We start from the raw sequence: 15385 nt of genomic DNA on the forward strand, positions 1-15385 counted from the left end.
ATGATGTTTTAATACCCACTATAACACTGATATTTTCTTTATAAGAGATTACAGTCAAGTAAGAGCCTATCCCTTTGATTGTACAGCTGGATTTATTTAAAATACTCTAAATATTTTTACTGAATTTTACCTGCCCCTTTTTATCATTCTACAAGGTCCTTCTACAGTTAGTTAACTATCCTGAAAGCTTGCCATCAGCAAATGCTTCAATTTTCCTGTTCAAGCACTTCTCAAGATCATTTTGGGAGATAGTGAACAGCACATGCCAGAGCAGAGATCCCCATAGCGCTTCATTTAGAATCTCTCTCACTATGAAAATTGCTCATTTCAACCACATTCCTTCTCTTTAACCAGTTCTTCATTTATGTGATGGTGTTTCTTCTTATCCAGTAGCAATTTTGTTTACTTGAGTTATTAGGGAGAAATGCGTTAGCTAATTATAAATCATTTTACATTCATTTCTGTCTCTGGATGTTGCAAACGTTTTTCATTTTCAGAAGCATTCATCTGTCTCTCACTGCCTCGCTAGTGCTTTTTCAGTTCTCACTTTCAGATGCCTTATATTCATAGGCCTTAAAATGATCCTCATAAGTCTTTGGAGTTGTTGGGAGCCAGACAGAACTCTCTCTTCATCAAGCTATTAATAGCAGTGAAAGACATACACTGTCCATCTTGCAGATATTTATGCCTTTTAACTGCTAGAATCCCTCGGTCTTTTCATCAGTATAGAACATATCATTGGATTTGCATTCACTGAAGTCTCAGAACTGCTGTTGGTTTCTCAGTTCCAAATTCTCTACCCCTCTTACAGTATTTGATGCAGATTGAATCACATATTCCATTTGCCATATTCCAAAGATTAATATCCAGTGATGTTACCACTGAGACTGACCCATAAACTCATCTAGAAGTAAAGGATTTTAAGTGCCTGTCTCTGATTTAATTTAACTAAGATTAGATTTCACATATACATACCATTTTTAATATCATCTTTTTAAAAATCAGATGCATAGTTAACCCCAACTGGTTTAATATGGATTTCAAATATCTCTAAGACAGAGCAGCTGAATCTGGGATGAGGGAGGTGAAGAGAAGGTTACTACTTCCCAGGGGAGCAGTGGGACACGCTTATGGAGGGAACAACCCAAGACAAGAATTCTTCCAAGAAAAGGAAAAGAAAGAAGTGCAGAGGCTAAGGCTGTGACAGATGCAAGGATACCTGAGCCTAAAGAGCTAAGGGACCATTCCTGGTGAGGTAATTTGGATATAGATACCCTACTTCGAGGAAGTGGAAGAGCACTTGGCCTTGTGGATGTGATCTGTACTCTACCTATTGTCTTCAAGAGCACGAGGTTCCTGCCTGCCCTGTTCAATGCTCCAGGTGTTGCCTGCCTCAGTGGTGGCAGAACAAGAAAATGCCTCAATTTGGGCAGTTTTCTGCAATTCAGAAAATCCCTGAACTGACTTAAAAAAACCTTCTGGAGACACAGATGTTTGCCCTGCAAAGATATAGTGGATGGGGGAAAGAATGTTTTATAACCTTTTTTATTTCTATTCAGTCAGATTTAGGATTATGGGTTTTCTCTAAAAAGAAGTTGAGAATATGCATTTAAGCTCCAATGAAACATGTTTTTCCCAAGTTTAAAGTCTTTATACTCTCATTTGGAGAGTTTATTTTGGAAATATATGCTTCAAAGCTCTGCCTAGCTTGCTCTCCTGATGCAAAAAATTATGCATCCATTTAAACATCTGAGTTTCTCTCTCTGCAGTGTGGCTGTCTGCAAAATCATCTTGGTCTGTTTGCAGCTTCTTTTTCAATGAGAGCATTTCAAGCTCTCATTTTCTTAGTCTAGATTTTAATTAATTGAGTGCTGAGTATTTTTACACCAATGTGGGATATGCTTTTTTTCACTGCTTATGCAGATATGCACTGTTCTGCATCATAATTGTTTTGATATTAATATGAATTACACAGCAATTGACCTTGGGCTTTGCTTAGTCTGTGCTGACTGCCAGGCCTGTGCTTTGTCCTCTGCATAAATAGCAAATCACATCGCTTCTTATCTGGGTCTTTGTACAAAAATATGCTTTCCCTGGGAACCCATTTGCATTGATCCAATAGTCATTATACTTTTCACTTTTCTGTGCTACTTAGGTGCCCTTTGCTCTCCTCATTGGTTGTACAGTGACATCCAGTGCCTTCCAACTTACGCCTTATATGCTATCTGCATGCCTTCTACTTTCTGTGCCATGCTATTGCCTGAAAATTTGGCAGCTCTGAAACCTTTTTTTTTATAACTCTCCTCTCCCAGAGCTGCTGGCTCAGCAGATTTCCCTTGTTGCAGGGACCAGTTTGAAGATGTGTGATTTAGAGACATGGAATGAGACTGAAAGTAGAGAGCTAAGGGATGTGCACTAGTCTTAGGTGTCATCTGTGCCCCCCTGAAATGCAACTGCTCTTGCAGCCCAAAGGTGACACCAAAGGAGAATGACAACCTTTCAAAGTGACCCTTGGAGCTGCTCCAGTGTGTGCTGATACCACACATAGGATGTGTGTTTAGTCCTTGGAGGTGCTGAGTGTTCTACTGGGAAGTCAAAGTGGGCTATGGCGCCTCACACTATGTGTTACTGATGCAGGGAGATGGTGACTCCCATCCACCTTACACCAGAAGTGTAGTGTGGAACTCCCCAAACCACCAACATGAGCAACAAAAGGAGGCACAGAGGCAACTGCCAGCTCTGAAGGGAAACAAAGGAGCAATCCATAGCATCCCAGCTGGAGCTAAGCATGTCCACTCCTCTGCTGGCTCACAGCTGCCTGGCCAGCTATGCCACTGTCTTGTAGGTGCCAGGTGGTTTACTGCTGTTTGTTTGGCAAGCCCAAGTCCCAAACAGATGGATGCTTATAACCTAGACCATACTATTGCAGCAAAGCTGATCACTTGAAAGACTTTGTCAGGACATGGACAAGTGCTGTGTGTAGAAGGGAGCTGCAGCTGAAGGGATGCTATAGCCAAATAGTAAGAAGCTGCAGCCCCATCTATTTCATCTCTCTGATATGGTTTGCAGGGGCTGCTTTCTATGATAGCAGCTGATAAATTCTTCAGAGTCAGTCCAACATAAATCCCTTCTGAGCTGAACTGAGCTGTGACAAATTTGTGATCAGAGTTGAGATTAGTCTGCTGTGACCACATGTGTTCTTTGCTTTGCTTTGGTTGGAATTACGTGACCCCAAAGCAAAATTTTGTGGATGAAATGCCATGCCCTGCTGAAACCTTGTAGATTCATGTTTATTCATTTAAAATTTGTCTTCTCAAAAGTAATTTTCTTCTAAAATTGTTAATGTGTCCTGATAGCTGTTGGGAATTTAATGCTGTCATTTTCCTTGGCTTGCTGTAGAGGGCTGTGTGTCACCTATAATTTATACAATATGGTGCTTAAAAATACAGTGTTTTATTATTACAGAGAGCTTGGAGAAACAACATGGCTGAGAAAATTATCTGTAGATAGCCTCTAGAGATTTATGCATCTCAAGGATTTTGCAATTCTCCTTTTGATGAGCTTGATTAATAGTGTTGCATGCGCAGTTATACCTCCAGCTCTGCCTGACCATCCTAAACTGTGACATCAGAGAAATGTTGCAGTGCTCAGAGCCTAGTGTTTCTGGAAGAGTCAATGAATCCCATCCTGCACAGGCCAAGGCTGCTTAAAGAGTCCACTGTCATTGCAGTTTTGCTGGTGAAATGTGAAAAAGAAAGCACTTGCAGGGACTGTAGTTCAAAGATACTCCAGTGTAGTTTAATTTGTTCCAGGTGCTGCTTTTTCCAAAGAAGGCAGTACTGCTCCAATTTAACCACATCTATACCAGCAGCTGCACCTGGAGGGACTTTCTGCCCTGCCCTGATGTGCTCTGCCTCCAGGAAAGCAGTCCATGTTTATGACTCGTACTAGTAAAGCATGAAACAAATGCTGTGAAGATTTTTGCTAGCAATGATACCATCCAAAAATCTGGAAGTCCTCTTTAGAAGAACAAGGAAATATGGGTCACTTGGTAACTAACAAAAATAAAAGTCAAAGTTAAGCGGATTTCGTGAAAAGAAAAATCACAGAAGTTGAAAAATAATATTTTTTTAAAGATACGGTGGCTAAATGACCAGGCAAATAAAACATTTGCCTTGATATCTACCAAATTTAATGGTCTTTTACTCTATTACTTCCCAGATGCTTCCAAGAAAAGTGGGATCTGCTGTTGTTGCTTTGAGCTACTGGATGTCTCGGAGAGACAAGGCCACATTTCTAGAGAAGTTGTTCACTAGAGGACACACAGACTCATACAATGACAGAATATGCTGAGTTGGAAGGGACCCTCCAGGATTATCGAGTCCAACTCCTGGCCCTGCACAGGACACCCAAAGGGTCACACCATGTGCCCAAGAGCATTTTTCAAAAGCTTCTGGAACTCTGTCAGGCTTGGGTCTGGAATGACTTCCTTGAGGAGCCTATTCCAGTGCCCAGCCATCCTGTTGTGATAAATAGGTGTGATTCGTGCTGACAAATTTGAAGCAGTATATGATTTGTGTTGACAAAACTGAAATGGTAATTAATGTTTTGAAAGTAGTTAAAACTGCAGTGCCAAAGAGAGAAGGGGGAATTTCCCCCCTTGTCTCCAGATGTTTAGTGAAAAGTAGGAGAACAGGAAAGAACTGAGATAAGAAAAGCTAAATTTATCTGAGAAACAATGAAACTCGGGGAATCTCCAAAAAAGTGTTAATTAAACGAGATTTATGGCTCTGATGTTCCCAGCAGGAACAAAATATGCTTTCCCATATGTAAAAAATGCTATTCCCATATGTAATATAAGCTGGGTAATCTAGGAGGTCACTGGGAGGACATGTGAGGAGGATGATGAGCCTTCATCCCTATGACACCTGAAGGCGGGGAAGACCCCCTAAAATGGGTGGTGGAGTATGTGCAGTGGAGGCAGAAATGGGTGGTGATGTAGATTTGACGAATTGAAAATGGGAGGATATGAGTGGGGACACAGTGTATAAAAAGGTTAATTTTAGAACATTTTATTTGTATGGGGGACAGGAGACCATGTCCAGCTCCGTACCCTGTGGGAATGTATCCCGCAGTATAAATTTATGTATTGTATTATTTTTAGAACCAATATTATCTACTATTAGCAAATTATTGTAACTTTTAAGCTGCTCTAATTAAAGTTGCTGCTACATTTAATTTTGTTTCAAGTTTCTTTTTGGACTGGATAATTAGGCAGCACATCCATTCATAACAATTTGGTGCTGAAACCTGGGAAACTGCCGTCCAGGGGAGAGATGGATAGTTCTTGGGAAGGAGCTCCACACCAAGATTTTTAAGGTGGTCTCAAGACTAAACCAGACTCCCTCTGAAAAGAGAGTTTCAATTATAATAATACATAAGCAAATAAATTAGATAGTAAAGCACGTGAAAAGGGCTCTTGTTGAAGTGCCAGCTTATAGGGGAAAGGGCCCATAAAACTTCCTTGTGCATGAAGATCCTCGTGAGAAAAGGAGACTGTGAGGATCATGGGGTTGGGTACGGGTGTGACTGTCTGCATGTGTGAGTGTGCGTGGAGTATCTCAGACAGGGGCTGGGTATCCTGGACCCCCAAAGCAATTGGGACCTCCCAGTACCATGTTTTCGGATCTCTGCAAGGAGACTGGCTGGGAAAGGAGGGAAGCGAAAGGAGACGAATGAGTGGGGACCCCAGGAGGGATTGGTCAAGGGGGTCTTTGGTTCTGGAACCTGTAAGAAGGTCCTTGAGGAGGAAGGAGTGATCTGATCACTCAGTAGGGAGACTCAGAAGGAGAGTGATTGGGTAGGTCCAATTTCCTTTGAAAAGCTGGTAGCTAGCAGTTTAGTACATGGTGAGATGGTGAGTGGAGGGGGCCAGAAAGTGTAGAGGAGATTGGGAAAAAGAGAAAAGGGATAGGTGTGGAACAAGTAGTTGGAAAAGGTAGTGTGATAGAATAATAAGGGAGGCAATTGACCTGTGGGGTGAGTGTGGGAAACCAAGACTCTTCTGGTACCAAGGAATTCTTGGTTTATTTGTGCCAGGGATGGGTCAGGGAAAGAGTAAGTCCCTGGACCCAGAGGCTGCAGATTGTGCAGAAAATTCGCAGGAATTTGGGGTATCTGGGAACCATGACGGGGAGTTCTCAGGAAGGCAGCAATCCTCAGGACAGTCCACTGGGGATGAGGATATGATTTTGGGATATATGGGAATTCCAAAAGGGGAAAAGTAAGCAGAAAATGATACAATATTGTATATTTGAATGGACAAAGGAAATTATGTGGAAAGATTTATATAGGCCCAAGTTTGGATCATTTGAAGATGGGATTTGCCAGGCTTTAGATACATATGAATTTTAAAACCCCTGTTAATTAAGAGGAGAGTGAGTATGCTGCCTTATGGATCCCTGAGGGGAGAGGTGGGTTTGTTGCTCAGAGGTGGGAAGGTGGGGGTTTCCCATTGCATCCTTGATTAACTAAAGGACAAGTGGTCAAAAAGAGCAGACAGGAGCCGTGAGACACACTGGATCATCCCTCACCCCCTGATGGACAATCTAACCAGCCAGCTCAGCCTCAAGTCCCTGAAGATCCTCCTGTGAATTCAAATGCACCTCTTATTCAAGAGGAACCAGTAGCACACTCATTTTTAACATTCTGGATGAAAAATTTCCTCCTGATATTCAACCTAAACCTCCCCTGCCACAGCTTCAGGCCTTTAAAGTCTATTCCAGCCCAAACCATTCTATGACTCTATAATTGCTAACAATCAGCTCTTCTGAGACCAGGATGTTTGCATTTAGCTCATAATGAAAGTAAAATATGCATAAGTTTCAAGCAAATTAAACAATTAAAATTGCAAGCCAATAAAACTATTCTAGCAGTAGGTTGTTACATAGGGAAAAGCCAATACTTAATATATTGTTATAACATTAACTCAACCAGATGCACAATAGGAAATAGCCCCTTAACTCTGGAGTCAGCAACAGTGAATCATTAGTTTTCAGCTTAAGGCAAATAGGAGAACTGAGATGAAATCCATAGCCTTTAGAGTGGACTAGTCAGGGGAGCAAGAAGGAACATGTTACTAGGACAAACTGAGGGCATGGCAAGGCTTGGGGTGCTCCATTGTGCAATTCACAAGGGCATCTTCTGTAATGTTGTATTTATATTGCAACACACAATGTAAAGGTGCTGAACTGAATCACATAACCCAGGTCAAAGTTAGAAGAGAGCTGTGTTCCAGTCACATGGTCAGGCCTTGCTGCTCCCTGATGTGGCTCTAGCTTCCTGCACTACACTTTGTTGTGTATTGTGAGAGCCTGCACCATGCAGAGTGGACAAGCTGCCTGAAGATCAACTGTTTCTCTTCAGGTTCCCCACACGCAGAAGTTGCCAAATCTGCCCATTTAAACATGCTCTCAGCAGAGGGAATAACATATATATGTGGCTCATGGATGTTTTACAATTGCAACTTGAGGTTTTGTTTCTTAGGGAAATATGCAGAAAGGGGATGAAGGTTGTTTTAATATTCAAAGCACAAATCAAATCACCCTCACAGGCTACATCAGGGGTCTTGGAAATTTGGAAGGGTACAGATGCATGTGCAGACAAACAATTTTTTGCTTGAATTTTTGTCAGCATATCCCAAGCTCAGGGCACAAACTAGGCCTGTACCACTTACCTGGGGAGCATCATAAGCTGTGAAGACTGCAGTATGAGGAACCTCTGTAGTTCCTCAGAGGGATTCTGCACAGTCAAGGAGACTGTCATGATGAGATCTTCTAGCCACAGAGGACCTGAATATGTGCACTGAGCTTCTGTAGGGTCCCTACAATTTAAAGCCCCTTGTAAAATAGTTTTTATTTTTAAGTCCTTTGTAAAATAGCTTTGTATTTAAGTGCCTAGACCCTCTCCACTACACTGTTTTTGAAGAAAGGAATTGTGGAAGGATGAGATGCTGTGCTTAGTGTGCCAAAAAATCATTATCTAGCTCCATATAACCTGGATAAATTGATGAGACACCATCCTGTAGTAATATTTCATATACATGTTGTATTCAACACTCATGAACCTGGTTTATTAGTGATGCAAAAAACCTCCAAAATCCAAAGAAGTTTGTGTTAGAAATTCCAATTATACCAACCAGAAGTTATGACACTTCCTCTACAGCTTTCACCTGTTCCTGGTAACTTGACTTGGTAAATCTCAGGGTGCTAAGCAGTGCGTTGGAGATGACGGACTGGAGGGAGATCACAGACAGGGGATTGTGTAATATACCCTGATTTTTAACCAGGGTGAGGAAATAGGTTGTGGCTAATTGGTGTGCAGAAAGGACGTAAGGGTTCAGTGAGTAACTGAGGCATTGCCTTCAGAAAAGTTAATCTGTTCCAATCCATCAAAAAGCAGCAAAACAACTGAAGTATAAAATGACCAGGCAGGGAATTTATTTGCTTGAATTCATGGAAGAATTTGTGTCTGTGTGATGTATTCAGATATCAGCTCAAGGATTTACAACATACATAATTAACTGGTGTAGCAGAGAGGTGAATCTTAAATGGCCTCACAGTATCAATAAAACATACTGGAAATAATAGATGAATTTTCCTAGATCAGGCTAGTATATAATTTCATCATCTTTCTTCTGAAATGTATGTTTTTAAACCAAGGAGCTGATCCAACCCCCTGCCTTTATGGAAACGCTCATACTGACTTCAGTGGAGTTTGGGTCAGGCTTCTGACAAGTATCATATTAGTTTTTTAATGTCCTGAAAGGTTTCAAAATACAAAAACTTTAGGGATGTTTTTTTTTCAGTTAAGTATTTATATGCCTTAATGTTTCATGGAAAAATTAATGGAAGTCCACAATTGAGATTTCAAGTAATATACAAAAAGCTCATGCAAAGATATAGTTGTTTCAGTCTAAAATAATTAGGCTAATAACTAGTAAGGAGTGCAAAATCCGTTAGTTTTCTTTATCACTTGTCAACAATTAGATTGTGTCTGCATGGAAATTTTCTTTCTTCTGCCTTAATGGCCAGAGAACTTTACTAGTTTGTTCATAGTCAAAATTATCTGAACCCTGTTGTGCCCCTAAGTGAAATGAAATAACATGTCAAGAATTTCAAATTGCCAGCTGATGTGAAGCTGCAGTTGGAACATAAAGAAATTCTGTGATTAGAAAACATCCCCTCTCTCTCACTCTTTCTCTCTCTCTCTTTTTATTTTTTTTTAAATTTAAAGAAATCACATCAATCAGGAGGAACAGAAAATTCTTTCAATGGGCTTTTTGTCATCTGATAGTGAATTACTGAAACAGCTGGTTTGAAGGATGCCATTTATTACATGCTGTTTTGAACTGATACACCACTCACAATTGCTTCTGTCCTACGCTCATGCTTAATAAAGAGCAGGAACCTGCTAGTGCTAAACATCCTGAGCTCACATTGTTATTAAAATTACATCTGGAATAGACCTGGCCCTTTATGTTTTAAGGTTTTGTGTTGTTATGGACATATTTCCCCATAAAGACATGCATAACTGACATATCAAAAGATATTTGTTTCAAGGAAAGCAACATTTTGCAACTGAAAATGATATAGGCCAAAATCTGTTATCTCAAATAGCAGATATAGCAGTTCTTCCCCATAATTTATTGGCATGGGTTCCAGCAAGGACAGTTTTGCCCTGCTTAGAAAGCAGTCTTTTTTTTGTGAGCAGAATACAGATAATCTCTTTGCTCTATATTTTCTACATATTTTCAGTGCTTTCTGTAGTCAGCAGAATGACTAAAATTGCTGGAAACTCCCCCCAAACCTTTATATGTATCCAAGGATTTGTGTTATAAAACTTAGCAATAATCTTTTGTAGCATAATGCTGCCATGGAACAGCCAAAGAAATTCATTCAGTGGGAGAGCCATCACTCCTCTCTGCTCACTTTGATCCGCTCAGATATTATAAATCTTTTCCAAATACTTAACCTTAGATGGTGAGGAAGGGATTTCTGGTTTAGGGTCATAAGCCTCCAAATAGAGCTGTGCACTGAATTGCTAGGATGCTATCACAGTATTTGCTCTGCAGCATTCACTGAGATCACATGGATCTAACTGAGCTCCTCACTGGACTCTTTCACTGTCTGTGCTGCAGTTGGTCTACTGTTAAACTTCCCTTCCACACTGTAAGCCTCTGTGCAAGGTAAACGTTTCTTCCACTCAGCTTAAGAAAGACTTGTTTAAAATACCATTGTCAAAATACTAGCTGTTTTTTTTTGTAAGCAAATAAAACTATTGTTGCAGCAGGTATTTCATATTAGGAAAAGTTGATAAAAGAATTTGGGAAAACATGTTTGACATACTGACAATTATTCCCCTGGATATCTTTAAACAAACACACACTAAGAAAAATCTGTTGTAGGTTGTTTGAGACAGTTCTTGGTGTAGAATTTTACTTCAAAGTAAGAGTAACAAAAGAAGAAAGTTTGATTTGCCCATCGTTTCAGATAGTTCTGTATGATCCATGTGTTTTGGATGTATATGCCTGCACTTTGCCATTAATTAGCAGTGTCTGGGAATGCACATTTCGTATGTATGGATCATGAAAACGTGATCACACTGCCAAGTATATGGTATTATTTACCAGTATTTTTGTAGGTGGGTTTGTGAGAAGAGCACAAAAGGTATAGCACAGACTTTTGTCTTTATAAAATACATTACTGTATATAGCAAGGCAGTTACTTTCCAGGGCAACAAGGAATGTACAGAATTGCAACAGTGGTGGTTGACAAAGGGCATCACTTTATCACTTTGTTTTTCCCCATCCTTTACACACCTTGAGATTTTTATCTCCCTATATAACTACTCCTTTAGCCTTATTTGCTGGAAAGGTCTGACAAGGTCTAGGGCAGTGGAATCAAATTCGGAGTTCTTTTGAGCGCATTTTACATGTTGAAGTTTATTACAGTGTCTAGATTTAGAAAGTGATGTCCCTATGATGGGCATTCTGAGTGTGCTATGACCGAAGACATAGTAGTAACCCATAAAATATTTCACTATAATGCATACTTGAGACTACAGAGATGTAAGAATTGGATGTTTAGAAATCAGTGCTTTGAAAATGTACACCTTGTGTTTTTTTCTCAGCTATAAACATGATTTCAGGTTTTGGATGTGAACATTTCTGTCTTTAAAAGCACAGAATATTTCTTTAACGCTTGAAGAAAACTTTGCATATTCATAGAAGCTCTTTAAAACGCTTAGAGAGGTGACAACTTTTCCTGTGTCCCCCCAGGAGATACAGGTCAATCACAAATATGAGTCTGTACATGCTCGTAGTGTCTGCTGATCTCAACAGCAGATCCAACAGCACAGGAAAGGAGTTCTGCTTGGGTGGAAATGGCAACAGATACCTGCAATTCTAAAGTTCTTACTGCAGCACCAGGATTTCATGCAATATGGTTAAAGAATGTCCCTAAGCTCAGCTTGGGTTGGCAGTCTGAAGAATCCAAAATTAATTCCTTTCCATGACAATCATGACCATGTGAATTCTGGGGATGGTCTTGACCACAGTGATCATGAGATGATACAGTTCAGGATCCTGAGAGGGCAGAGTAAAGGATCTAGGAGGATCACAGCCCTGGATATCAGAAGAGCAGGCTGTGGCTTATTCACAGATCTGCTTGGAGAAATCCAATGGGATAGAGCCCCAGAGAGAAGAGAGGTTCAGGTGTTTGCTTTTCAAAGATCCCCTTATTTAAGCTGAAGACAGAAGGTTTGGACAGATGAACAAGCAGCTCCTGACAAAATTCAGGCATAAAAACAAAGCATACAAGAGGTGGAACCGGGCACAGGGGAGCCAGGAAGAATGCATTGTGAAGGATTTGCTTTAGAAAAACCGAAGTCCACCTGGACCTGAATCTACTAGGGTATGCAAAGGGCATGAGGAAAGGCTTCTACAGGTACTTAGGCAGCAAAAGAAAGACTAGGGAAAATGTGGGACAGCAGCTTAATAGTCCAGGGAATCTGGTGATAAAGAACAAGGAAAAAGCCAAAGCACCGAGTGCCTTCTTCACCTACATCTTTCCTGACAAACTAACGACTATATATATTAATATACTTCATATGCTAATGACCTTGAGGCATTCTATGTCCCTCAGATATGGTAGAAAATCTCGAACAAGGTTCAGCTGTCATTAATTTGGGTCATGTTGTATCTAATTCTTCATTCACACTACATGTGGTTGTTTCAGCCTGTAAACTCTTCTAGGCAAGGAAGTGTGTTCATTAATTTGGCTTCAAAAAGATGTTACATGTTTTATGCTGAGCAGTGTCTCTGGAGGTATTATTAAAATAAGTTGCATTAAATGGCTTTGCACTTTGGGAAAGCATACTCCCTATTAACAATCCCTGCCCGATTCTTAATTTAGTTTATTTTTCTGGTTTATCTGCACTTGTGCAGATAACCAAGCTGCAAATTCCCAGTCGATTTCAGAGGCCAGACTTGTTTGCTGTGTGCAGTAATCCACAAACACCACGCCGTGCAGTTCAGTCTGCTACACCAGACATCCTTCTGACTCCAGGAAATCTTCACAAGCCACAGGACATCCCCAAAGAGGAAGGCGTGGGAGTCAGGATCTTTCTCACTGCTTCCAAGAACAGGGATTAAAAATGTAGGTTTTTTTCCCTCCATGGGTAAGTGAATAAATTAGGTTGTTTTTTCTTCCTTTTGCTGATCCATGGCTTTACATGTGTGTATCTAATTAAGTAAAATCCATACTGAAATAAAATTGCTGTGGCAGTAATCTTTTAATTCTAGGAAAAAATAAAACCTTCAGGGCAAAAAGCATTGGTAATTAAGAAAATAACTTTAACATTTGTGGATTATGCTGACTCAGGAGTGAGAGAGGTTTCCGTTCAAGGGGTTTCCCTCTGTCCCAAGGCTTCCTGCTGCCTTTTAAGCCTTTAGTTTAAAACTACTACACTGTAGTTTTACTTTCACCTGCCCTCTGTGTTCTCCCTTTGTTTTTTAGGTTTGGTTGGTTTTTGTAGTTTTTTTTGGGGGGGGAGGGGGAATGGTTTTTTTGGTGGGTTTTTTTTTTTTGGTGGTGGTGTTTTTGGTACTTGCCGACTTTTCTTGGAAACAACTCTTGCCGTTCTGTCTGTTTTTGGCACTTTTGCTATGTGCTCCTGCCTCCCTCCTCCCCCTTGTCCTTCTATCCCTCCTGTGTCTTGTCCCACTGCCGTTATTGGTTTTCTCCCCAGCACCTCATACTTCTCCCTTTTGTTGGGTCACTGTGGCAGGATTACTGTACAGAACTGGAGCTTTCCTCTGACAGAAACCTGCTTATCCCAGGAATATAACTGAGGGCTTAAGAAGTCCAAGAAGTGGTCCAGAAGACTGGGTTCAGTTTTCAGCCCCAGTGTTGTCTTCTATGGATGGGATATTTGCCTACATAAAGCAGCATGATCTTTCACGGGCTCTCAACTTCCTACTGAGCAGTCTTGTCACATTTGACTTGGTTTCAGACCAAGAAAATAGGGAACAAAAGTAGTTGCTGAAAGAACAGCAGAAGGACAAAGATTTCAGCCCAACAGAATTTGCCTTGCAGAGAACCATGCAGAAAAAAACCCCCCAGTATTAAGTTGTGTTTGGACACAATGGCCTAAATAATAAATTTTCCACAGGTTTAAGTAGAGTGGCACCTTTTTGAAATATTTTTAAGTGAAGGGGTCCCCAGCATGTAAGTATAGATAATATTATTATCAATATGTATAAATTATAATGTTGTTCTAAGTTCTGCATATATGAAGGATTAAAAACTGTTGATTTGAGCAAAGTAGGAAATACAGATTGGAAAGCATTAAGAAAGGAAAGAAAAAAATTCTTTCCCTGAGTAAATTACCATATTGCAAGGAGGTGATATTATGGCACTAAACCCAGAAGTCTTGTTCTCAGAGCACAGTGGGATTTAGAAATCCCTGCTCCTACTGGAAGATAGGAAGAAAAATCTGTATTTCACCAAGGGAAGCTCTTGGCAAAGTTCAGCATAGCTGTAGATACGTGTTTGTTAAAGGCAGGAACACATTTTATTTGAATTCTATTTTTGCTACAAGTGCTGGGCTCAGTCCAAAGCAATGCTGTCTTTTGCCAGTGAGGTAGCAATGTTGACTCAGAGAAGAAACTGGCCCCGAGTGTTTTTATATCTTTTTGTTGTCTTTCTTCATAATTGAGTGAATTTTATGTAGAGGAAGTCAAATGTGAAATCGGTCATTGTATCGGGCAAGATGAGAAATATTTCAAAAAAGTAGTAAGTACTTGCAAACTGTTTATATTGCCAAGCAATCGTTTTTGTAGATGTTAAACTACTCCAAATCATCAGGTATTTTTCTGGAGGAATGAGTATCTTGGAAGCAGTAATGACCTCCCAAAGTCATTTCACTCTTGCAAATGACCATGTGTTAGAACATAATAATTAGAATTTTATTTTCTGTCTTTGTCTATGAAAGATGAAAAGCATTTGCTTCTCCTGCCCTTCCTCCCTCCTCTTGTACTCAGGCATTAGCTCCTTAGCAGCTGATTAGGATTGTTCCTCAGCAGCCAAAAACCTGCAAGTTTCAATTCAACACCATGATTAACCTGTCACTGCTTCCTTGTAGGAGTCGTGTATGCTGCTGGCCTGGGGGATCCAGCTGTGCTGGGGTTGTGTCTGGCATGAAAACTTTGCCTTTGAGGAGCTGGTACCATCCTCAAGGGAGAGGGAGGAGACAGGCTGGAGGATAAGACATCATTGTTCTCTGTGACTGGCTTTATGAGCTGCCACTCCTGCTTTCTTGTAATTTGTGAAGACCAGTCTGGAAACTGCCGTCTGGTTTCCACCAGCAAAGCACTGGACCACCATGCTGACAGAGGAATTTAGTACAAGACATCAGTGGGTATCAAACCATGAGACACTATAATAAAGGAAAAGTGTTGTTTTTCAAAAGAATACTCTGTATATTAGATAACTGATAGTATTCATCAAGACTGACTCATCAGCCAGTGGTACGTCAGGTATAGCATTTGAAAGTATTTCTATTCCAGATGTGATCATATCCTCCAGATTATTGAAAAAGCTAATAAATCAAAAACAAGTCCCAAAAAAGGCTGAAGCTCATCCCAGCAAGACTATCTTATATTTTCCCTTGATGTCAATGTGCATGGTCTGCAGGTGGTTCTCACCAGAGAAAGGGAAGTTGAGTGGATTGTGTGTGCCTGTTCTGCAGCACGAGTACTGCCATCCATCCAGGTGGGAAGTCTTCTCCCCTGTGCCAGGCAAATGTCCATGCTTGGAGCTGGGCA

At 40.5% G+C, this 15385-nt stretch overlaps 1 protein-coding gene across 1 annotated transcript in view; it reads right to left on the bottom strand.

The window, feature by feature from the left end:
* The window catches only part of SNX14 (sorting nexin 14), a 146393-nt gene extending 134803 nt beyond the window's left edge, over positions 1-11590 (bottom strand). Inside the window, exon 1 of the mRNA XM_066315110.1 lies at positions 11585-11590. Within this exon, the coding sequence (XP_066171207.1) occupies positions 11585-11587 (3 nt within the window). The 5' untranslated portion in view covers positions 11588-11590. The remainder of the gene's footprint in view (positions 1-11584) is intronic.
* Positions 11591-15385: the final 3795 nt, after the last annotated feature.

Source organism: Sylvia atricapilla, chromosome 3 (genome assembly GCF_009819655.1).
Source record: "Sylvia atricapilla isolate bSylAtr1 chromosome 3, bSylAtr1.pri, whole genome shotgun sequence".
Taxonomy (NCBI): Eukaryota; Metazoa; Chordata; class Aves; order Passeriformes; family Sylviidae; genus Sylvia; species Sylvia atricapilla.